The sequence below is a fragment of the Gigantopelta aegis genome, chromosome 4 (assembly GCF_016097555.1).
Source record: "Gigantopelta aegis isolate Gae_Host chromosome 4, Gae_host_genome, whole genome shotgun sequence".
Classification (NCBI taxonomy): domain Eukaryota; kingdom Metazoa; phylum Mollusca; class Gastropoda; order Neomphalida; family Peltospiridae; genus Gigantopelta; species Gigantopelta aegis.
Genome location: NC_054702.1, coordinates 98,215,138 through 98,242,210, shown reverse-complemented (window position 1 = coordinate 98,242,210; position 27,073 = coordinate 98,215,138). Strand labels below are relative to the sequence as shown.

Genomic DNA, 27,073 nt, shown 5'->3' with positions numbered 1-27,073 from the left:
GTTCTGTCTTTAAATTTATTTGTAACAGATAATTTTAAGTTATTTGCATAACTATTAACTCTAGAATATCGATAATGACAACAGTTTCTGTCCTTTCATTGCTCTTGATGCTAACGTTGGGTATTCCCTAACAAAATAGGCCTGGAGCCTATATATCATCTTTATTGGCAATGGATAAAAACCCACTTTGGATGTTCCAGCTTTAAATTATTAATATAATATCTTACATTTTCAGTGCAATCAAAATATGTGATATGTTTCAGATCACATACTTTAAGAATTTGATAACTTTGCAAATTGTTTATTGACATTTAAGCAAACGTACTAGGATGACACTCCATAATTGACGTATGCATTCATAGTCATCAAATAAAAACATTTCAATTACAATTTTACACTGAAAGCTGTCCAGTGTTTAAAAAACAAAAAATGTTATGCACTAGTTTATTTTGATGTAAGGACATCCAAAATGAATTCATTCGAGTTTAACGTCATTTCCATTCAAAAAGACACCGCGCCACATATTCTTACGTCATTTGAATATCTAGTAATGGCGGACTGGAATTAAAGTTGCGTTTACAGTTTACAAAAACACGTTATATTAAGCTTGAGATTATATGATAAAGAGATTATTACCCTCGTGTGTTTCGGTATCGTCAATATCATATATTATGAATAAAAATAATGTATTATGCTCGCCAGAGGCTCTCATAATACACGTTTTATTCCTAATATATGAAATTGACGATACCGAAAAACACTGGTAATAACACATACATACATACATACATACATACATACATACATATATAATATGTATGTACACACACACACACACACACACACACACACACACACACACACAAACAACAGCCCTTTACCCTGTTTTAATTAACTTTTTAAATGTATATATAAATTGTGAATGTGTTCTTTATACTGTTAAACATTCATTCATTCATTCATTCATTCAATAACTGTGACGTTATTATAGCTTAACATATTGGTCATAAACGAGAATTCCCAATAAAATTAGTTGTACCCCCAAAAATCAATGTAATCTTTAGCAAAAATGAGAGAACCTTTCTAATAAAAACGCTAATAAAATCTCTTAAATGGTATGTGACCCTCTCCCAGTTAGATTAAATGTTAGGTGCCACATTTGTCGTTGGTGTACTGGCTGGGTGTGTTGATACGCTACTTTTATTGCTCAGATTTTTCTTTGTAAACGTTAACATTATCGGTAATAGGAATTGATTTGGTACAATGGAACCTTTAGTTTCGTTTCAACCGTATTTGACCGACATATTCCGACAGGCGTTCGAGCCGTTCCGAATATAAAAAGGAAGTTATTGGATCAAGTTGACATAGGCCTAATGGGGATGGAAAGAGTAGCAGTTTTAACGTTTGCTCTTTTAGCATTTTCACATATTGACAGCACTGAAGTATCGAAACCTGAACAAGTTCATCTATCATATGGGCGTAAGTAATCGTATTGATAATGATGGTAATGTTTTAATTTTAAGTTAATTTGAAACAAAATCAAATTCACGATTCATATGACCGTCACATGATTATGACACAATAGTCTAGACAAAACTGTTCATTCAATCATTGTGGACAAAAAAGATAAAAAAAAAAAAAAAAAAAAAAATGTTTGTTTAATAATAACTAATTAAGGGGTAAACTATGATGGCGTTACCCCCATTGGGTTAACTTGGGGTTAGTTCATCAAGATAAACATTGTGCCATAATAGGAAGTCCAATAAATGTGAAAATGTTAAAAACAAAACAAAAAACGGACCTTGGTGAACTAACTTAGGGTTAGTTTTTGATTAATGGAGAGAGGACCCTCTTTATACAAGATAAAATCAGAATTTATTTTGAAATGGAAAGTACTCGCCCACTCGCCAAATGCGAATAAAAATTCTAACGGACGAACTAAAAAAATGCAACTACCAGTCCCACGGGCAATCTCTCTTTTCTGACTGACTGTCTTATAATTTAATTAATTAATTTTATTTTGTTTTTATGTATTAAATTCCGCGACTCCGCATCAGCCGTGCAAGAATTCCAAACCATTGAAACAAACGGTTCAGAATGATGTAGAAATACACACCAATACATGCATTGCATTGCTAATAGATGACTTTTGGAGTTCCGCACTGCGCAAGCATGACATTCCAGGAAACGGGTTATAATGAAAACGGAATCATGCCAAAACGGTCACAAACGAAAATGAAACCAAATTGGACAAAACGGAATCTAGCGTTTACAAAAAAGACATAGAAATGTATTTGATCAAATCATACATTTTTTTATTTAAGCCGATGAAAATGATTATGCTTTGAAGAATAAATTAATCTTTTGTACCGCTGTGCACATTCAGTTAATAATCTTTTAAAATTTCTATTCTCGGAACCAAACATACGGGTACTTCAACCCCTGGCAGCCATTTTTTTATCACGTGGCGCCATGAAGCTTTTCCTTAGTTACCTATGGTTTGATAATGAATTGAGGCAACTTTCGTCGATCATTTACAGCAGTTAATGGCCAAGATGCCTCAAAAATGTTGTGCAGTTGGCTGCATAGATCATAACAAAAAAAATATCGTTTTATAAATTTCGAAAAGATGAGACCAGACACCACTTCTGGGTGGATGCACTAAAACCTGACAAACCTGATGGAACGCCATGTGACTATGTTGAGTTTAATGTTGTTGCTTGTCGACACTAACCGACGTTAATAGCAACCAAACTGGTTAAAGCATGTTCAATGATAAAATTTCCACATTATGCTGTAAATAAAATACATAATTCGATAGACATCCATGAAAAAAAGAAACGGATGCATCCAGTTCTTGAATAAAGAGTATACACATGTACTCATTTTATCATAAAATTTGTCTGGTCTTTATTATTCATTTAATCTAATTTTACAGTAACTTGGACATTCTCTATACTTGTATTTATTTTGCCATACTTCGGCTACTACATCTTATTTATTTATTTATGTTTAAATTTTAAAATAAAAGTATATACCATTAAATTACATATATATAATAATTACAATATAAGTTCTTGCTTAAACTTTAATTATTATTATTATTATTATTGTTTTAGCAGGCCTGCAGTACGAAAATGTAGGTTGTTTTTTTCTACTCTCTCTCTCTGTCTCTGTCTCTGTCTCTCTCTCTCTCTCTCTCTCTCTCTCTCTCTCTCTCTCTCTCTCTCTCTCTCTCTCTCTCTCTCTCTCTCTCTCTCTCTCTCTCTCTCTCTCTATATATATATATATATATGGCTTCTCCCCCACCCCTCCCAAGACTATCCCTACTACTAGAGATTTTGCCATCCCTCACTCCAGATATTGTTCCTATGGACGTGTAATAGCCCAAATGTATAATGTATTAAACAAAAAAGGTATACTTGTATCTCTGAAACTAAAATAATGGACTGTGTTTAGTATTTACTTGGTTCAGAGGGAAAATGTATGCGTGCCTTTGTGTCTGAATATATATATATATATATACATATACACATACACATACACATACATATACACATACACATACACATACACATACACATACACATACACATACACATACACATACACATACACATACACATACACATACACATACACAGATGCAGATGCAGATATAGCTATATAATAAAAAAAAACAAGTGGACAGTATGTACATGTGTATCACTGTATGTATTTAAAAAAACAAAACAAATCCTTTTACATGGATCATGTAAAAGGAAATTATTTCTTTAAAATTGTGTTTTATATATATATATGTGTGTGTGTGTGTGTGTGTGTGCTTGTGTGCGTATGTGTACAATTTACTTCAGTAATTACCTGCAATAAAGTAGGTCATGTGCCATATCTGATATTTGTTTTTCTTTCTGAAAACACTTGACATGGAGAATAATATAGCATTTAACCATGTCATTAATACCTTTTCATTTAATATGCTACATAGTGCATCTATACAAGAGGTAATTTAACCCAGGTTAAAAGCAACTTCGGTTAAATGTGTGTAGTCTAGCAGAAGGCATATTGATATAGATCAGTTTACTAACAGTCATGATATTTGCCTCCATCTCCTTTCTCTAGTTGTATATTATAAAAAATTAGTTTTGTATGTATTACTTAAATTTTAATTGCAATAACAATTCCATTACAGCACAAGACTGAACAAGAACATATCTGCAATATCCACTTTGACTAGATATAAAACAAGACCAATATATATATATATATATCCATTATTTACTCAGGAAAGTTTTTGTGTTTTATTAATAAATATACCATGTTAAAACATTTGTATGTTTGTTTGATGAGGTAACACTAAATTTTAGTAGGTTGTAGACCGTGACATAAAAATAACTGAGGGGAGTTATTAATTGCTCCCCTAAGTTAGATTATGGGGGGCAATTTAAAATATTATTAATATTCACATGCCAAAGGGAGCTATATATTATTCTCCTTCAACTAATCTCAGGGGAGTGATGGGTAGCTAGAGAGAGATATAACTCCCCTTAGATGACGAGGTCTGAGGTTGGCTATATTTTATTATTGCTATTTTCTTTTCGACTGCATTCAACCGGTAAGGAAGGCCAACATGAGATAATTTCACAATCTGTAAAAACAAAATCATTTCATTATTTCAAGAAACTGAGTTTTTTTTAAAGAATAAAAGAATGTATTCAGTGGAACATTTTCACTGTTGCCATTACATCTATATAATAAGAATGACAATAATAATACTGTAATTTAAAGCTGTAAAGTAACAACTTTGTAATTGTTTAATTATATCATAAAAATAATTACCTTGAACCATGCATACAAATTTTATTATTATACATACAAATTATATATTTTGTAGCCCACCTCATAATTATTATAATATTAATAATTATCTTATTATTTCAAAGTTGTTAAAATTTATGATTAATATTACCTGAAGATTGCATCAACAAAAATTATATTCGCCCAACCTGCCTCTAGTCAGGTCCCCTCGATATACTAGCTATACGGAAACACGGTAATAAATATAGATTGTACTAATTCAGATTCCCATTGTTCGCTTCTGTTACATGACAACCCAAGCTGCTATAATACTCATAAGACATGCTGCAACTATGTGTTAGCTACAGAAAATAAATGACAATATGCAAGGCATGCGAAAAGTTAATATGATAACTTTATTCTATGTAAAACAGTAATCACTAAGGCTTTGCTTCACCCCCAAAGACCCAGATGATCGGTAACTAGGCTGTGTGACGTAATGCCGGTTCTAAGAATAATTTGAAATTAAAATGTAGGGTTTCTGCCAGAGGGTGAAAAGGGTATGGTGCCATACCCAGATATTTTTTCCGTTTTTTTTTTTTTTAAAGTTCACTTTTTAACAAAATTAATTACTCTTATTTATCATTACAGTATCATCTTGTTAACCCTAACCCTAAACTTAAACTTAACGCATTTTTTTTCTGGGAGAGGCCCCACATACTGTTGACTGTGGTTGCATTCAGTTCCATAGTGCCATACCCTAAAATTTCTTTCTGGCAAAAACACTGACTGTGGATGTTAGAACAATCTAAATTTTGTTTTTAACAAACATGAATTTATAAGAAAGTTATAATAACAAAATAGTTACATGAAATGTTTTGTAGAAGAACAAATAAAAAATTCCCCACATAATTCATAAAGTCTAGGAATAATATTTGTCGTGCAGAGCTTCTTCTTCTTCAACTTATTTTCGTGCTTATCCAATTAAGGTTAAAGCATGCTGTCCTGGGCACACACTTAAGCTATCTGGTCTGTCTGTCCAGGTCAGTTGTTAGTAAGAGAAAAGAGGGTGTTGTGGCCTTACACCTACCCATTAAGTCGTTAAAACTCGCTCTGAGTGGGAGTTGGTAGCGGGCTGCGAACCCAGTTCCTATCAGCCTTATGTCCGATGACTTAACCACAACGCCACTGAGACCGGTGCTGCAGAGCTAAAACGTTTGCACATTGACGTCTCGTCATTTTCAATGACAATTCTTGCATCAAAAATCAGATACGACAGGACCAAGGGCAGTTAACACCTCTTTGACAATGCTGTCGTCTGACATGGGTAAAGCGCTCGGCTGCCATTGGCAAGTGCATATTCCTCTAAATTCACATTGTTGGTTTGATGTATGATGAGGTATGATGATGGAACAATTTGGCCCATGGGTGTAATGGTTATAGTCTGTCACATCCTCCTACAAAAAAAATATTTGTAAATAATTTGAGTTTGGTTTGATTAAGAAGAAATGTAAAAGTGTTTTGGAAAAATACTATTTTTGTTTGCAATTTAGAAAACTATCTGCTCAAAAATAAATAACTTATACTAAATTGCATAGTATGAAAAAAGGCGTTTTTTGTGGGAAGGACTGTAGACGGGTTTCACTACATCATGAATACTTCTACGGGTACAGGGCTCGAACTTAACAATTTGTCTCCCACAGAATTTTTTTTTAAAGAATTGCCATGGGTGAAACAGTCCACTGATGGCAATTTTGAGTCAGCCTATGGCAATTTTGTTTTTTTAAAGTGATATTTGCAGAAAATAAATATGACCAAAAGGTTAATTTGCTGTATGTAGACATATTTTAAATGTGAAAATGTTAAATATTGGCAGATTATGTACACCAGGTGTATATATTTTGCCATTGTTCTCTCTAATGCTCTCTACGTACATGTATGCCATCGGTGACGTCGTTAAGTTCGAGCCCTGGGGTATAATATAATAATACATGATTAATAAAGTACAACAGTAATATTATTTCAACATTTGGTTGGCAGGCACAGTTTCATTTTTTACAGGCTCAAACCAATCAACATAGGTCTTCTTCTTTTTTTTGACAGGCACTACTAAACAAATTATTTCCAGGCCTGCATACTTATACCTCAGATGTGCATGTTACTACTACACATCCTGCTTGAATTTTGTTGCCCCCCCCCAATGAAATACATATGTGTATAATGGAGGAAAAGATTTAGAATATTCCATATTTTACAGAATAAAAAAATGGTTATGCTTATAAAATGTTTTGGTGTTTTGTTTCTTGTTATAACTTACAGATTTGTGGAGTTGGTGGTCTAAAATAGGTACAGTAGTGTCACACATAGACAACATAATTCACTTCTAAGTCTATACCAGAAGGGCAAATATAACTATAAACTATATTTATTCCACTATTCCAAATATAGTGATTTTTAAATGGAATAGTAATCATGCAGTTATCCCATATTGTATCATAAAAATCCACATGTGATTATTTTTTATCATGCTTTTTTGGTTAAAATATTCTTGCTGAAAAGACTTGAGTCTTCTGTACAGGGGCCATCCATAAAGTAAGTACACCCTGGGGTGGGGAGAAGCAGTGGTGAATATTACGTACAAAGAGAGTACGGAGGGAAGGAATTTTACTGACAGAGTACATACACATGTATGTCAAGCTCTTAATTGTATCCCATTTACTTTTCAGTGAGAGAGGGTAATGATCATGAGAGTCGGGTGGGGTGGGGAGGAGGTTAGAAAATACCACATTTTGTACATATCTACTTTATGAAGGGTTTCACAAATAAAACTTTAAAGAAAATCTTAATGTACTGGACTGCCCCCAAAAGGCGTGTTTTGTTTAACAACACCACTAAAGCACATTGATTTATTAATAAACGGCTATTAGATGTCAACGGTTGTGGTATGTGCTATCATGTCTGTGGGATGGTGCATATAAAAGATCCCTTGCTACTAATGGAAAAATGTGGCAGGTTTTCTCTCTAAAACTATATGTCAGAATTACCAAATGTTTGACATCCAATAGCCGATGATTAATAAATCTATGTGCTCTGGTGGTGTTGTTTACCGACTTGATATTTTATAGCGCAAGATTGTTTCTGTTTAGGTAATGCCAGTGAAATGGTTGTAACATGGAGCACTCAGAACGTGAAGAGTGATTCCATTGTTAAATATGGACTCGATTCTGGATCTCTCAACATGGAGGCCAAAGGATATAGCACAAAATTTGTTGATGGTGGACAGCTGCATCATACACAGTACATACATCGAGTGAGATTGATAAATCTTAAACCAGGGCAAACATATTGTAAGTAAATTTATTTTGTTATTTTAATGATGTATATTTAAAGAAATATATATATACTAATAGAAAGAAATAAGAGAACACATAGATTTGTAGACCAAATTTAATTCACTACTAGCATAGTAATGTCTGTATTTATATACGAAGTAGTAACATGGGATTGAATGTCAGTAGTGTCGACTGACTGCCAGTAAGACGGTCAAGTGCTGACACAATGGATTGAGGCTTTTGTTTGAAATCGCTACTTGCTGCCACTATTTTTGTGATCCTTTATTTCTTGCCATCAGTATATTAATGTTGTAATGGTGTAAATGTATTTAGAACCACCAGTACATTAACTGAGTAAGATTGATGCACCTTAAATCAAGATAAACATATTGTAAGTTGAGTCATTATATATGTATTTTAAAGATGTACATTAAAACAAAAATAATATGTTGTAGAGGTGTAAATATATATAAAACCACCAGTACATTCACTGAATAAAATTGATATTTCTTAAATTAGGACATGTATATATATATATGTATACATATATTGTAAGTGAAATTAATTATTTTGTGATTTTAAAGATGGATAGTAAAAAATATAAAACAATGTTGCACGGTGATGTAAATATATATAGAACTATATAATAACACGTGGAATATGTGTAACAGCTATATATTCAACTCAAGCGGTAAACTGACTAATACAGTCTGTATAATTATGCAGGGAATATTTTGTTCAGTATCACGTCGCAATTCACTACACAAGTTTCAGAGATCGCAACACAATTTTAAAACAGTAATTGATTTAATCAGTTTTCTTTTATCTAGAAATTGCTAATCAGGGTATGTGACGTACTTATGGTTAGGTCCAGTTGACACCTTGATGTATATTGCTTAATATGTAGTAATTTGCTAGCCATTATTTTATTTCATTTTATAGTTCTTATGCTTATATTCAGTTAAGGTTCAAACACGCTGTCCTGGTCACACATCTCAGCAATTTGGTTAGTTGTTAGTAGTAGAGAGAGAGAAGTCGCTGTAGTGGCCTTACACCTACCCAGTGAGTCATTAAACTCACCCCAGGTGGGATCCGGTACTGGGAGGCGAACCCAGTATCTTCTAGCCTTAAGCCTGGGTTCATATTTTTGTCCAGTTAAGTCCGATGGCTTAACCGCATCGCCACAGAGGCCGGTCCAGCCATTATTTCCATGAAGTGATTTTACTCTAAAAAGGCTCTGTTAATATTATTTTGTTGCAGACTACACCTGCGGAAGTTCCTCTGGGTGGAGTGCGGTGTTTTGGTTCAAGGCAATGCGTGTGGACAAGGATTGGTCTCCAAGTATAGCACTGTATGGGGATATGGGAAACACCAATGCTCAGTCACTTCCAAGACTTAAAAAGGAAGTAAATATGTATGATGCCATTTTGCACATAGGTAAGTTAGCCCCTGAGACAGAATTATTTATATGCAGGATTTAAGCTGGTGTACGCTAAATCACCAAATGCAATTTAAAGTTGAATTTGATGAAGATATGATCTGTCAAAAAGCTAATTTGAAAACTATGTCATTTTTAGGCACATACATATAGCTGTTTTAAAAAAATAATTCGGTTCAGCTAAATTTTACTTAAATTTGGCTACAAATTTTCTAATCATATTCGCCAAACTGCTATTTAAACTTTTGATATCAAGCTTAAACCTTGCATATGCCATTTAAACCTGAAGACAATTTAGATTTGCTTAAATTTGGCTCACCATTTTATTAATGGATTGAGGGAAACATTATTTTTGGGTCATATACAAAATTCATGTCATATACTGTAAATCCTGAAATTTGAGTTTGTGTTATTCGCATTAATAATATGACACATTTATTTCTTTGTTTTGTCCAGCAATAGTCCAGCAAACTATGTGTCACACACTATTACAACAAACAAAGATTAAAATTCTAATACATTTATAAAACAGCTGGAGCACAATTCATCGTCGGCAAGACAGACTAATTATTCAATATAGTCCACCAAAAGCCGACAGGATTCACCGTGCATGAAGTATATATTAATGCTTTTTATACACTTGTCTTTGATGAGTCATATTATACTATGGCAGTGTCTGTTTATCCATCTTTCCATCCATTACTTTTCTTGTCCAGGGCATATCTTCTTTATCAGTTCATATAGGTTCATTAGACCTTGCATGCCATGCAAGTACAACTTGGCATGGTGGTGTGTTTGCATACCATAACTACATGTATGTCATTGTAACCTACTTTTCGTGGATATAACATTTTAAAAGAAATCCTTATCTGTGCTGTATCTTCCTTATCAAGTCATATAGGATCATCAGACCTTATACACAGCCCTCGAAATTCATGGTGGCAGTCGGCAGTGCCACCAAAAAAACTGTTGTAAAATTGATTTATGATGGCATTTTAAAACCATCATAAAACGGAAGAAGGAAAAAATGTCTTCACTCAAAACTTGTTGGCTGATTAAAAATTTCATCAATACTGTAATCGGCCGAGTTTTCCTGAATGTTGCCATTCAGTATAATTAAGCTTATTCCGATACAGAAGCATATAAATGTGAAAGAGAAAATATAAGTAAAATCTTGTGAGAATCATGTCTTCACACAGCAATCATGGATCACTACACATTAAAGGAAATCCGTGTCCGTGGATTTATCAATTGATGTAAAATTATTAAACCATGCATGCAAGTGCAATATGGAATGGCAGTGTGACCTACTTCTCAGGGTTCTAGATAATACACATTCAGCTATTACTAGGTCATCCAGACCTACTTTTCATTGTTCTTGATAACTGACCTTCTATCATAGATAAATCACATAGATTTTGAAGAAACCATGGTAATCTACTTTCTTAGAATTTACATAAACTGTTTGTCTTTCAGTATATAAATATATTTCCTTTGTTCCCATTGCTACAAAATTTCATTTATCAGCTAGCATCTTTTCCAGTGAGTGCTTTATCTTAATAGATGGTCTAAAACAAACTGTTACCGTAATCCATTTCACAAATTTCACATAGTTATAATCCAGTCATACACATTATTGTGTGTGCTGCTCTGTTAACCTCCTCATAGGTGTATCATGAACCTAACTGGTACTCTCGTTATTTTTAAATTGTATTAAGTATTTATGAATCTGCAAAATGAGGAGAAATAAAAAAATATATATTATTGTTTTAATCACATATTACTAGTTATGCTATTCTAGGGAAAACAAAGGCAGTTGGTCAACATGATGCAGGTGTTATTTTTGACATATCTGTGATTTTTGTAACATACATTCACATGCATGCACGACATGCGAGTGTGCACACACACACACATTCAAACCAGTGTTCGAAATAAGAACTTGTTCATTTGTCATGACAAGAGAAAATCTGCTCAGACAAGCAAATGATACCTCAATGGTAGTCCTGTAGACAAGTATAATTTATATTTGCTGTTTCATTTTGAGCCATCAGACATTATCCTTGTACTGAAATAAAACTAACAACTTAATTGGAACAGTAAAAAGATTGGTGGACAAGTAGTTCTAAATGTCTAAGCCGGTGGACTATTTAAAAATTCTGCTTATTTCTATTCTTGCATATTAAAAGGCATTATAAGTAATTAATTATTAGGAAAATCCAAATTATTTATTCTTTTTTAGGCACTATTTCTAGCACTTTGGTGTATTTTGCACCTTAATGTATTTGAATGCTTTTGTTTGTCTTTTACAGGTGATTTTGCTTATGATATGTTTATGGTGAGTATACTTCCCAAGTGTAAACTATTCCATGATTTAGTCTGATGATGTGAGGAACTCATTTTATAATTCTTTGTGCATTTTATTTTTTGAAACATTTGATAGAGTTGGTACATTAGAAAGATCTAAGGTTGAGTAATACAATATGTTTACTGAAGGACCATCATACAATACAGAAATAATTATTATTGTTTAATTTTTTTTTTAATTATGATGTTTGTAATTACACAGGGTCATGGAAAGTTATGAAAATTTATTGAAAACTAATCCCCCCACCCCCGCCATGTACAATGACGCAAAATGGATGGGCAAGTTTTGTTAAAACATGATATTATTATTTATTATTAGATTATACTGAGTTTTCCGCCATTGTAACATATGTTTATGATAACGGAGCCATTACATATTAAAGGTGTGTTTTTTAGCTTGTCTGTATAAACAAGCTGTTTGTTGTCATGCTAATGTCTTGGATTAACAGACACTGGTATTACAAACAAGAAAATGTATTTAATATGCAATTTTAGTTGCCATTTTGGTTTGTCGGAAACATCTTACAATGGCTGCAAACTGAGGACAGTCCCTTTGAAAATAACCCACACGGTTATGGAAAATGCCTTTAAAAAGTCATGGATTTAGTGAAATAGGAACTCTATTAACGTGCCCATATCCTTGAAAGTTCAGGCACGCTGACCACGAATCAAGCCTGTGACATAGCTAGTGGGTGGTTTGGGGGGGGGGGGGGGAGCAGTTGAGATGATGGGGACAGTTTGGAGTAATTTTGTTGGTAAGACCATAATCCAAAGCTAATGGGGTGGGAGAATTAATTAAATAGTTAATTAAAGTATAAATTTTAAGTGCACCAAAAAATAATAGAAAAACACAGGATATACATTTAAACCTTAAATTAGCTGGTGCAATTTTCAGTCGGGCTCATCTAACTAAAAATTATAAAAATAATTGATATATTTAATAAAAGAGAAACATAGGGTATTTAATTAATTATTTAGAGCCCCATGGAGTTAGTAGTACAATGTATATATACACGTATGAGCACATATTAGTATATTCAGTACATACTACTGAATTTGATTGGTAATAAATTGTATGAACTCTGCATTACTAAAATGTTAAAACAAAATTGCAGGAATATTTTATTTATTTAATGTCAGTGAGAATGATTCACATGCAGTTGGTTAAAGTCTAATATTTGTGCTGATCATTACTTTTGTTTGGCAGTGGGCCATGTTGTTACAGTTAAGACCTTTGCACTTCTGTAATTGTGTTACTTGATCCATTAACATGACTATAAATTGACTATAAATTGACGTATTTACATGTACATGAGTACATTATGACTGACTGTATGACTTAACATAACAGCTGAATGATCAGGCTATAAAAAAAAGTATTGTTAAAATGACAGCCTAATGAACTTCACATTGGAACATATCCAACAGCTAAGTTCATCATGAGGTGTTAGTACACATATGCATGTTATGATGAACTTAATTGTTGGGAAATGGATTATGGCAGTTGAAATTAGATGAAAGATTTTAGTTGTATCATTAGTTCTCTACTGGTACAACTGGAGGGGCCTACAGGTTTTGTTGCTGTCCATTTGTCTGTGTCTGAGCGTCTGACTATCTGTCCCACATATAGTTTTTAAGACTTTTCTTTCGCAATGTCCAATGTCCTAAGAGATTGGAACATTTGTGAGGCCTGGTTGGGGACATGTATTGCTTCAAAAATAGTAGTATTCTCGGATTGCTTGTTATAACCTTTAATTGACTGGCCTTGCTGGTATAATAGTTAGGCAATGGGTTCACATTCCCGTACTGGCTCCCACCCTGAGCGAGCTTTAACAGCTCAATAGGGAGCCATTACACCAACTTCTCTCTCACTAACAACTAACGATTATTAACCCACTAACCTGGACAAACTGCTGAGATGTCTGAGGTCTGTGCCCATTACAGTGTGCTTGAAGCATGATTGGGTATGAGCTCAAAAATAGGTTGAAATAAAATGAAAATAAATAACTGACCTGATATATATATATATATATATATATATATATATATATATATTGTCAGGCTGTATAATTATTACATTTATCCTATAACTTACCCATGATATCCATGTCATAAACCCATGTGTTAATTTAATGTATTAATCCCGTTAATTATGGTATGCAAATTTGCAAGGTCTCTAGGTAATAATGTTTGTTGTTAATGGGTCTTTTGTTTACAAGCCAACAAGACCTGTATACCTGAGTGTAATGTTTTAATAAGATTTAGTTAAAATGTGTGACGTCAAACTAATTTGTGCTAATCGTGATGGCGTCATATTACCGATGTAGGCGACTTTAATACTGTAATTTACTAAATATCGAATGAAAATGTTATTTTAGAAGTGTTATAGGAGAAATAGAATTTGCTACTCATGTTTTTTAATATGTAAAATATCAACCTCGTCTAGTTAATCAGTATTTGTCGAGGCTTTGCTGAGACAAATACTAATTAACGTAGACTCAGTTGATATTTTCCATTTTAAAAAACACTCGTGACAAATCCTCTATATACTGTAGATCCTGAAATTAATGCAATCATAATATTAATGCAAAAAATGCGAGATCGTGTTGTTCACATTAATAATAATATGCATTTATTTCTCTGTTTTGTCCATCAATAGTCCAGCAAGTTATATGTCATACGCTATTAAAACAAACAAAGATTAAAATTCTAATACATTTATAAAACAACTAGAGTGCACTTCATCATAGATGAAACGAATAATTGTCCAATAGTCAAACTGACACAATTCGTCGTGTGTGAATGGGTTTTAGCATGCTAATCCTCAGGTCGGCCATATCTTTGTTTTTACTGTTGAAAGAAAGAAGTGTTTTATTTAACGACGCACTCAACACATTTTATTTACGGTTATATGGCGTCAGACATATGGTTAAGGACCACACAGATTTTGAGAGGAAACCCGCTGTCGCCACTACATGGGCTACTCTTCCGATTGGCAGCAAGGGATCTTTTATTTGCGCTTCCCACAGGCAGGATAGCACAAACCATGGCCTTTGTTGAACCAGTTATGGATCACTGGTCGGTGCAAGTGATTTACACCTACCCATTGAGCCTTGCGGAGCACTCACTCAGGGTTTGGAGTCGGTATCTGGATTAAAAAGTCCATGCCTCGACTGGGATCCAAACCCAGTACCTACTAGCCTGTAGACTGATGGCCTAACCACGTTGCCACTGAGGCCGGTCCTTTTTACTGTTGAAGTTCACTAATCTTAAGCCACATTTAGGTAACTATACACGTTAGGTAAATGATTGCTGCAAAAATATGCTTGGAGTTGATCTTACTTGGGATACTAGGCACTAAACAGAAAAAAACTTAACTTTATTACACTCAGGCCATTATGAGGAACAGCATATGAGGAACAGGTTAATTGATGTGTATACTGACATGTTAGTGAGTTGATCTCTGATTTAACTGAAACATATACAGACGTGTTATTTATAAAGTAATATTTCGCATGGAGGCCACTCGCATTAATTTCATGTCACATTTTAGTCTGCCCACCGTCACTCGCATTAATTTAGGGACGCGTTAATTTCAGAATCTACAGTATTACACTGCCTGCAGACAACAGGAACACAATGTTTAAGAAATGACATAATACACAAACAATTTACTGAGTAATACTGTGTACAATGTATGTTGCACCTACTTTTAATGTTGAATCAGCTATTTAATCTTTTAAATATTAAGGGCATTGTTTTGGCTTGTCAGAAAATTTTCCACACCTTTTGCAAAACTCCTGCATTGAGTCAGATGCTGTGATGAAGATCTTATTTGGGTAATAATTAATGAGCTATGAGGACTTATGAATTGTCTGTCCCAAGGAAATGAATGTTGTAAACCTAAGCCTTTGACAAGGGTTTCAAAATATTCATTCAGGAGGGACAGATAATTCATAACTGCTCCTAGTTATTCATTTTATAACCCATTGTCACTTTTAAATGTTTTTAAATGTAAAAATCCCTCTGCTAGCTAAGGGCGGGACCTAGCCCAGTGGTAAAGCATTCGCTTGATGCGTTGTCGGTATAGGATTGATCCCCGTCAGTGAACCTATTAGGCTATTTCTCATTCCAGCCAGTGCTCCACAACTTGTGTAACAAAGGCCGTGGTATGTACTATCCTGTCTGTGGGATGGTGCATATAAAAGATCCCTCGCTGCTAATCCAGAAAAGAAGTTCCAGCTATAGTGAGCAACCAATGAAAAGTTGTCTGTTTTAAACCAGCCAAATTGGTGGCTGTAGAAGCAATTTTTCATATTGTGATAAAATATTACCCAAGATATTTACATCCATATGAGTTATAAATTTAGAATAATTTTGGTCAAACTTGGTTATAAATATATATGGCAGTGGGATGTAACTCAGTTGTAGTTGCTCACCTGTAGTGTGATGGATGGCGTGATGAATTTCACTCTATGGACTCAGGGTTTTTTCCTGTCCTAACCAGTGCCACACAATTTTTGTACATCAAAGGCTGTGGTATGTACTGTCCTGTCTATGGGAAAGTACATATAAAAGATGCCTTCTCCTTTTCACAGAAGTGCGTTTCCTACTCTCCCTCTCTTGACCAAATACCGAAATTACCATATGTTAGATACCAAATTGCCATTGTTAACACGGTTGTCATAAAAAAATCTCTTTTTCTCTCTGTGGTTTATTTGATAGATTGGTGACATACATAACATTAACAGCAAACAGCATTCTGATTGTTGTATGCTAACTGAATCTGTTGTTAATGTTTACACACTTTGTTGCAGGACAATGGTACAATTGGTGATGAATTTATGCAGAAAATCCAAACGGTAGCTGCTCACTTGCCATATATGACCTGTCCAGGCAATCATGAATCTACATAGTGAGTATTTTTGTACATTTATACTGCTGACATTTAATTAGAAATATTTGGTTCAGGCAAGTCTTTAGTACATTAATTATGGACAGATTTCTCAACTGTCATGCATGTGTGGGAGTCTGACTTATTAGCATGTCGTCTCATACACTCACACAAATATCTATCTATACATTTTTTATCACCAGTGTATAATAAGATTTTGAGTTTCGGTAACTCTACACATAGGTGTATTAATTTAGTACTGATTAGTAGAGTGCTTGCCGAAGGTGCTGTTATTGTAGGATAGGACCCATTATTTGATTGGGTTTTCTTCCATCCCTATCAGTGCGGGGACGGGATGTAGCTCAGTGGTACAGCGTTCACCTGATGCATGATCGATGTAGGATCGATTCCCGTCGGTGGGCCCATTGGGTTATTTCTCGTTCCAGCCAGTGCTCCACAACTGGTGTAATAAAGGCTGTGGTATGTACTATCCTGTCTGTAGGTTGATGCATATAAAAGATCCCTTGCTGCTAATCGAAAAGAGTATCCCATGAAGTGGCGACAGCGGGTTTCCTATCAGTATCTATGTGGTCCTTAACCCTATGTCCGACCCAATATAACTAAATAAAATGTGTTGAGTGCGTCGTTAAATAAAACATTTTCTTCTAATTCCTTCCCTATCAGTGCCCCATGACAAAGGCCTTTGTATGTGCTGTCCTGTCTGTGGCAAAGTGCATAAAAAAGATTTCTTGCTACTAATGAAAAATGTCATAGGTTTCCTTTAAGACTAGATGTCAGAATTAATAAATATCAGTAGCTTATGATTGATAAATCAATTTGCTCTAGTGGTGTCATTAAACTTTAACACTCCAATGCAAACAATATATTGGCATTTTTCTTCTTACCTCACAAATATACCATTCAGTAAATTATAAAATCTACAAATTATTACAATATGCAATGATTTAAATACTTAGAAGTACATTTTCTGATTTCAGCAATTTTTCCAACTACAAAAACCGATTCACAATGCCCGGAGATGAAGACAGTAGTAACATGTTTTACAGGTAACTGAGTATAAATGAAAGTTGCATCATTATGCAGTATTTATATTTTTATAATTGCCCACGGTTAGGTTGCCAAATTTTATGGGGAGGCAAAATCTTGAGGGGAAATGTTTTTAATTAAAATTAGAATTTACTAGCTCTTTGTGCCAGATCTAGTTGCCACCCTTCCTCCCTCCTCACCAAGTAGCCTAGTAGAATCTATTCTTTATAATGGTTTTGAATGCAGTTGGTGGGGGGACACAAATTTTATAGTAGCCTAGTGGCACAAAATACTCAGATATGTCTCTATAACTGCCAGATGATTTTTAACGGTTTTTATGCTCCTAGTTCATTTTCCTAAATACAGATATTCATATTTATTAGCATGTAGATAAAAAGAGTACATGCAGTGTTCTCGCTGCTCCATTTAAGTGGGGCGGCTCGCCCTGCTATTGCATTTTGCCACCCTCCTTTCACGTTCTCCGCCCTCCTTTATTTTTCTGCGCCCCACTTTATTTTCCAGCACCTATCTCCGCTATTTCCAAATGCACACTTTTTTCCACACATAAAAAACCCACAACGATCAGTCTGCCCACTGGACATCAAAGGAAACAAGCAGCGTTGTGTACGAAAATGCAACTGACGAAACATTTACGATGGTTACTGTAACATAATTTAATAGTATTTTTAACAGCCTCTATTTTGTCCTATACCTGTATCCATTTGTATGTTTAATACAAACAATAAAAGTTATATTTTATTTGAGCAATAAAAACATTTTAATTTTTTATGGATTCGGCAATCTCCGACTGGAAAACCCCCACTTATTTTGCGCCAAATTTGTCACGTGATCAGAACGGTCACTCTTTCTTTTGTTTCCACTAACTGTCGTCTGATATTTTGTCCTCAGTTACAGATATAATTGATTGTAACTGACGATTTTTACTTTCTGTCATTTCTGTCATTCTGTTTATTCAGCAGTTTTTATAACATATTGTAAACTTTTCATTTTGGGGGGATATCACCGCTTACAAAATCAACGGAAGTGGTAGTGTTTGGCATTAAAATCATTCATCTTGGGTGCCAAATAATATATACACCACCACTACAAAAACAAAACTTTTTATCAGTTGGCGATAATATTTTATTACAGCGATCGATTCATTTGAGGAAGATGGGAATAACAAAAAATGTTTTCAACATTAGGGGATCACACAAATGTCTTTTTTGTTTTTCGTATATCTTGAAATCTTTATTAAAATAATAATATTAAAACTTTGATCGGTTCAGCAAAACCGGAACTGCCAGTGAATATCAGACCGATAACATCTTCGGTTCAGTTAAAAGACGAGTCTGCTTGTATTTCGTATAAACTTTTTGTAATCAAAATAAGGAGTACATGTCTTTCCACAAAGTCTATCAACACACAACAACATTGTAACCACCAAGCTGCCCCCCCCCCCCCCCCTACATTTAAAAAAAAATAATTGAAGGGTGTGGTGCTGTGCGTCCGCCCTCCTTTAATTTTCACCCAGCGAGAACACTGACATGCATAACGTTTTATTCTGTACCTATAAGGGTGAATGGAGTATATTTATTAAAAAAAGTCTAGGTACTTAATTATGTTTTGGCACATTCCTCACCCCCCAACCCACAGGTATTTTTGTGTTTGTTTTTTTGTTTTAGGTCTGAAAACATAATTACTAAAATATGATATTTAAGTTTTTAATATGAACATTATGTTATGTGTGTTTTATCAGTTTTGACATGGGTCCTGTTCACTTCATATCCATATCTACGGAGTACTACTTCTTCCTCCAGTACGGAGTCATACAAGTGGTCAAGCAATTCTATTGGCTGGAACGGCATCTCAAGGTTAGAATTAATTATGACAATTAGGTATGTGCACAAGAGTATTTTCACCTTCAAACTCATTTACATATGTGTTGTTGAAAGAAAAAAACCCCCAATCATTTAGTCTCGGTGAAACTATTATTTGAAGATACCATAAGAGTGTTGAACCTGTTAAAATGGTTTAATGCCAGGTAAAACCTAATTATTTTATTTTATTTTGTGGGTCTTTTGTATTGAACACCCCCCCCCCCCCCCCCCCCCCCCGACCTTGTAATGCATATAAGATAATCACTTATTTTGAATGATCACGCTCTTAATTTAAAAAGCTCCGACTGCATATTGACAGTGGTAACTGGAACCCAGAATAATATTGATACTCCCATTTGCAAGGTTTGATATTTGTGTTTGAGTAAGTATGTAGGTAATGAGAGCTTGTTGAACATTATGAGCCACATTTTTATGCACAGTGATAATCGCTCGATTATTTTTATGTTTGATAATAAAATATGTCCGCATTGCTAAAGACCTGCATTTATCATTAAGTATTAAGTATAAATGGTTGTTGAAGAAAACTTACGTGCCACTAAGGAATAATAAATTGGGATCTAATGACAGTAGACTCATTGACATTTTTTTTTTTAGAAGATTGAGGTTTTTTTGGTATAATTTATACTATAAATACACTTCAATGTATGTGTTAGTAATGTGTTTACAGGAAGTTACCTCACCTGCATATCGAGCCAAACATCCTTGGATCATATTGTTTGGTCACCGCCCGATGTACTGCTCCAACAATGATGCTGATGACTGCAGCCAGTTCGAGAGCCGCGTCCGCTGTGGGATTCCCTACCTCCACTGGCTGTGTTTGGAGAAACTGCTCTACAACTATGGTGTGGATGTCGCATTCTGGGCCCACGAGCATTCCTATGAAAGACTCTGGCCTACATTTGACAGAAAGGTTTCTAAAGCTCTTTATTATAGTGACCTGCAGAAGCATTTCTAGGTTTCTTTATTAGTCAGCTGTGTTTAATAGAAACATTTCTAGGTTTCTTTGTTAGTCAGCTGTGTCTAATAGAAACATATCTAGGTTTCTTTATTAGTCAGTTGTGTCGAATAGAAGCATTTCTAGGTTTTTTATTAGTCAGTTGTATCTAATAGAAGCATTTCTAGGTTTCTTTATTAGTCAGCTGTGTGTGTCTAATAGAAGCATTTCTTGGTTTCTTTATTAGTGAGCTGTGTGTCTAATAGAAGCATTTCTCGGTTTCTTTATTAGTGAGCTGTGTTTAATAAAAGCATTTCTAGGTTTCTTTATTAGTCAGCTGTGTGTGTCTAATAGAAGCATATCTCAGTTTCTTTATTAGTGAGCTGTGTCTAATAGAAGCATTTCTAGACAGAAAGTTTTCTAAACGTCTTTGTTATAGTGACCTGTGTCTAATAAAAGCATTTGTAGGTTTCTTTATTAGTGACCTGTTTCTAATATACTACTCAAAAGAATTTAAGGGTCAAAAATTTATAACCAAATAAGTTTCAGAGTGTATTAGATTGATGATGTAAACTACACCAAATATTTTATTTATTGTTCCATATTTACAAAAACCCACAAATAAATGTCACTGTATACAAGAAAGTCACATGACATGCTGTCAAAGTTGAAGGTTGTCAAACATGGATTTTACACATTAGAACATTCGTTTAATAGTGTGTGAATCCACCCCTGGTGCGGATACACTCGACACATCGTTGCCTCATGCTGTTGATCAGACGTCTGAATAACTCTTGGGGAATGGCCTGCCACTCTGCCATAAGAAGTTGACCCAGATCATGAAGGTTGGCCGGAGGGGCATAGTTATCCCGAACTCTCCTGCCTAATTCGTCCCAGGCGTACTCTATTGGGGCCAAGTCAGGCAAATATGCTGGCAATCCATCCTGGCGATACCTTGTTGTCTGAGAAAGTCCGTTACCACCCTGGCGCGGTGGGATCTGGTATTGTCATCCTGCAGAACTGCCCCGCCGCCAATCTGCTGAAGGCCTGGGAGAACCAACGGCCGGATAATCTCATTCAGATAGCGGATTCCATTCAGATTGCCATCCACCACATAGAGGGGGGTCCTGTGGTGGATAGAGATGCCGCCCCACACCATGACGCTGCCACCACCGAACCGGTGACGTTGTCTAACATTAACGTCAGCGAAGCACTCCTCAGGACGTCTGTAGACACGAACCCGACCGTCGTTGAACTGGAGACTAAACCTGGACTCATCAGTGAACATCACTCGACCCCACTGAACACGTTGCCACCGCAGATGAAGTGTACACCAGTGACGTCTGGCCGTTCTGTGACGTGGTAGGAGTGGTGGTCGAACAGCCTGGCGACGGCAGCGTAGATTATTGGCTCTCAGACGATTGCGTATGGTTTGATCAGACACTCGAGTTCCAGTCGCAGTCCGCAGATTGTCACGTAATCGGCGTGCAGTGGTTGTGCGTTGACGTAGAGCCATATTGGTGATGTAGCGGTCCTCTCTATTTGTAGTGCTTCGGAGTCTTCCCGAACGTGGACGATTTCGAACAGAATTCGTTGCTTGGTACCGTTGCCACAGTCGGCCAACGACACTCTGACTGACACCAAATCTCAGAGCAACATTTCTTTGCGTATTGCCATCCTGACGCCAAGCAATAGCCCTTCCTCGATCTTCGATAGTCAGTTGACGTCGTACCATTGTCGAATTTGGAGTGTGCACCGTACACGAATGCAAGCTCCAATTATACGGAAATTCAGCATTGGGAACATGGAATACACATGCAAAGCGTGCAAATGAAGCGCTTTGTGAAAAAGCAAGTTATGGGCACTTAGCAGACCTTTCGCTTTCGCCCTAATTTACATGCAAATGTAAGCATGTTTTCGCCATTAGAACTAGTCGACAGTGTCAATGACAGTGGATTTTAATTCATTTATGGGTTGCTTAGACCCACTTTCGTCAAAATGGAACAATACCATGCGTGACATTATGGTCTAGCTAATATAATTGACATTCAGAAAATAATGTCGAAAATATCGTCTGACCCTTAAATTCTTTTGAGTAGTATATAGAAACATTTCTAGTTTAGTTTTTATTAGTGACCTGTGTTTAATAGATACATTTCTAGGTGTTTTTTTATTAGTGACCTGTAGTTAATAGATACATTTCTAGGTGTTTTTTTTATTAGTGACCTGTAGTTAATAGATACATTTCTAGGTGTTTTTTTTATTAGTGACCTGTAGTTAATAGATACATTTCTAGGTGTTTTTTTATTAGTGACCTGTAGTTATTAGAAACATTTCTAGGTGTTTTTTTATTAGTAACCTGTAGTTAATAGATACATTTCTAGGTGTTTTTTTATTAGTGACCTGTAGTTAATAGATACATTTCTAGGTGTTTTTTTATTAGTGACCTGTGTTTACTAGAAACATTTCTAGGTGTTTTTTTATTAGTGACCTGTAGTTAATAGATACATTTCTAGGTGTTTTTTTATTAGTGACCTGTAGTTAATAGATACATTTCTAGGTGTTTTTTTATTAGTGACCTGTGTTTACTAGAAACATTTCTAGGTGTTTTTTTATTAGTGACCTGTAGTTAATAGATACATTTCTAGGTGTTTTTTTATTAGTGACCTGTAGTTAATAGATACATTTCTAGGTGTTTTTTTATTAGTGACCTGTAGTTAATAGATACATTTCTAGGTGTTTTTTTATTAGTGACCTGTGTTTACTAGAAACATTTCTAGGTGTTTTTTTATTAGTGACCTGTGTTTACTAGAAACATTTCTAGGGTTTTTTTTATTAGTGACCTGTAGTTAATAGATACATTTCTAGGTGTTTTTTTATTAGTGACCTGTAGTTAATAGATACATTTCTAGGTGTGTTTTTATTAGTGACCTGTAGTTAATAGATACATTTCTAGGTGTTTTTTTATTAGTGACCTGTAGTTAATCAAAGCATTTCTAGTTTTCTTTAATTTCAACCTGTGTCTAATTTCTAGGTTTCTTTATTAGTTTATTGTCTTCTACAAGCAGGGGCAGATCCAGGATATTTTCAAGGGTGGGTGTCTCACAATTCTAAAAAGGGTAATCGGAGCTTGTCGAAGGCAAATGAGTATGGGGTTTGGGAATATGCTCCAAAGAAAGTTTTGAAATAAAGATGCTCAGATCCGTTTTCAGGACAATTTAGTGTTGTCTATTTTGGATGTTGAATTTTAAAAAACAAAAGTCATTGAAAAGGGCACATCTGATCAAATGGGATGAGGGGGTCATAGGACATCTGTGACCTCCCTCCCCCCCCCTCCCCCCCACCTCATCTGGATCTGCCAATGACAAACATTTCTAGGTTTCTTAGGCAACCTCTTTAGCGACCTACACAATGTCTAACTTAAGAGAAATGTTTCTAGGATTCTTGATTAGTGAGAATGTTTTGAGCCTTGGTGACCGTCACTAGAAATCTCTTTATATTTTGTAACATTATCACTAGTGCTTTGTATATATTATGGCAAGATTTATGGCTTCATCTCCACTAACTTGGTATGTTAAAAAGATTCACTCGTAAGTATTTTCCAAATTATATTTTCTTTTCAACTTCACCTGTCCTCAAGTTTTCTACAGTTTGTGCCATACAAACACATGTAACTTGTCTTATTCTGATATTAAGCATTGTGCAATCTCCTCTTATAGGAATAATTCAAATTTATTAAATTTTCATCAGTATGATTTACTGATAAATTTTTATGGCATTAACACTATAAGATTACATATACAGACATGAAATGAGTATAAGTAAAATATTATGTGCAACCCACTGGTAGATTGTCAGGTAACAATATATCAGATTTGACTATTCTGATTTTTAAACTATTTAATTTTGCAGGTTTATAATGGCAGCATAAAAGAACCCTACACTAATCCAAGAGCACCTGTTCACATTATTACTGGATCAGCAGTAAGTTAGCTTTGAATTTGTGTGTGTTGCTTTGCAATACATTAATACCATCTCTAGTTGTTAAAAAGTTTATTTGCTACAGACCGACCTCTCCTGCTCAGAGAAAGTTGTCTTTTTTTACGCCCATCTATGGGTCGTATTATGGTATGGCATTGTTCATCCGTCCAGCCGTCTGTATGTCTGTCCGTCTGTTAACATTTTCTTATCGGAACCATATCTTGCATACAGAACCATCAAAGCTCACATGTAGGAACAACTTGGGATAGCTGTGTGTCACTTTCTATTATTAGGTCACTGACTTACTTTTCACGGTCTACTGCACATAGCAGTAAATCCTTGTCCAGACAATATCTTGCATACAGATGCAAACAGGACCATCAAACCTCACATGTAGGAACAATGGTCCAAAACAAACTGTTCATCCCATTGCAAACATTTCACATATTTAAAATTGAATCGTACTCGTAACATATTCATTAATATCAGACCTGTCAACCCTCCTGGATTCAGCAGGAGTCTCCTGGTATATGATCAAATCTCCTGGCCCACTGTGCAGGAGACAATTTCTCCTGTTAAATGACATTTTTGTAGGCATAAAAAAAAATCGATCCCCTTTTGCCAAAATAACATAAAGGAAGTAGCTATGACAGATCTGAAGTGCCCAGAGTTGACAGCAATACACACAATGTTAAAATCACATGTCACAAGGCAAAGAAAATACCAATTAGCTATATAAACATACTTGTGTCAGTTAATTTTGTATGTTTGTGCAGTTGGTAACAATGGTATATTTCAATAGATTTTTTTTTTTTACAATTAATAAATGTTGTGTTTGATATAAAGTTATCCACAGAAATTGGTATAATTCCGGTATATTTCACACAATGTCCGTAATGAGGTTTTACTTATGATTAATGGAAATACAATGTTTATTGCATCATAATAATGATTTTAAATAAGTACCACGCCACTGTTCCTCATAGTAAAAACTTAATATTAATTTATAAGATTTATATAAATTTGTCTTGGGTATTTCAATTTGGGTACACTAGCCACAAATGATGATATAACGTAACCTGTAAGTGTAATGCTGTAAATGTACTAATTCATTTTTTTAATTTCTTGATATGTTGTTAACATCTGGATAAAAGAGATTTAAAAATATTTTTTTTATTAAATCATAACAATATTTAAACTTTAAAAAGAAATATATACACACATATTTTTTTTAATTAATTAATTAAAAAAATTTTTAAAGCCAAGATCTAAGGTTAACAAGTATATATGACATTATGTAGTGTTCATATAACTTATTGTAATAATGTTTACAACAACCTTGCGATTTTGGGTTAAATTGTGTGAAGTTAAAAAAATCTCCTGTTTTTTGACAAAATCTCCTGCTTTTTCAACACACACCTCCTGCTTTGTCTTGACTAAAGGTTGACAGGTCTGATTAATATAGATGGGTGTATCAGGTACCTCACCGGTACTCTGTTGCTTCATGAGTACTTTCATTTGATGATTTTTAAGGCGGTTCCATAATCCATGAATTGCCTTCTTTGTACTTCCCATTGATTGAAATGTAACTTGGTGGAAGAGTATGAGCCTGAGGTATGGTAAGTTATAGGATCAACCCTACCTGGAGCTATTTCTATTTGTATCTGCCTGAGGTATAATATGTTGTGGGATCAATCCTCCTAGAAGCTATTTTTATTCCAGCGAGTACTTCTCAGTGGTCTATGTGGTAATAAATTGATGTGGTTTATTTAAATTAAATGAAGAATGTTGTTTTCTTCAGGGTTGCAAAGAGAGGCACGACAAGTTCATTAAGCACCGACCTGAATGGTCTGCATTCCGCAGTGATGATTACGGATACACCAGAATTAAGATTCTCAACAGCTCACACCTTCAGTTACAGCAAGTATCTGATGACCAGGTAAGAACTTCATTTACCTGCTGCATACATTATACACTTCTAATGATGGTATTCAGGCTTAGGAAGAGGTTTAACATACCCAATATAAACCACAATGGTGGATCCAAGACCATAACAGCATAGCATTTTTTCAAGAGGAAGAAAAGGAAACTTGCCTTGCTTTAATATCTACCTGAGCACTCTAAGTTGTTGGTTTTTCCTTGTCCTTACCAATCTGCATTATCCAAGTATTTGTTAACCTCAAGTCCATGGGCCAATGTTTACAACATACCTTTCTCGGTGGCCAGTGTGAGATTATGTAAAAGACCAATCTGGAAGAATATAAGACAGTATAGACAGAAATGTCCAACATCATTTTATGAAAGAAGCTTATGATAAATTTATTTATTTATTTTAATTTTTAACTTCAATAATTAAATTTTTGTTACAGTCACTACAGTTTAAAA

The 27,073-nt window shown here is 34.8% G+C and overlaps 1 protein-coding gene across 1 annotated transcript in view; it reads left to right on the top strand.

The window, feature by feature from the left end:
* Positions 1 to 1,266: 1,266 nt before the first annotated feature.
* The window catches only part of LOC121371536 (acid phosphatase type 7-like), a 30,370-nt gene continuing 4,563 nt past the window's right edge, over positions 1,267 to 27,073 (top strand). Inside the window, exons 1-10 of the mRNA XM_041497500.1 lie at positions 1,267 to 1,479; positions 7,941 to 8,141; positions 9,387 to 9,563; positions 11,877 to 11,902; positions 16,749 to 16,846; positions 17,824 to 17,892; positions 19,632 to 19,746; positions 20,441 to 20,683; positions 24,620 to 24,691; positions 26,490 to 26,627. Of these exons, the coding sequence (XP_041353434.1) occupies positions 1,374 to 1,479; positions 7,941 to 8,141; positions 9,387 to 9,563; positions 11,877 to 11,902; positions 16,749 to 16,846; positions 17,824 to 17,892; positions 19,632 to 19,746; positions 20,441 to 20,683; positions 24,620 to 24,691; positions 26,490 to 26,627 (1,245 nt within the window). The 5' untranslated portion in view covers positions 1,267 to 1,373. The remainder of the gene's footprint in view (positions 1,480 to 7,940; positions 8,142 to 9,386; positions 9,564 to 11,876; positions 11,903 to 16,748; positions 16,847 to 17,823; positions 17,893 to 19,631; positions 19,747 to 20,440; positions 20,684 to 24,619; positions 24,692 to 26,489; positions 26,628 to 27,073) is intronic.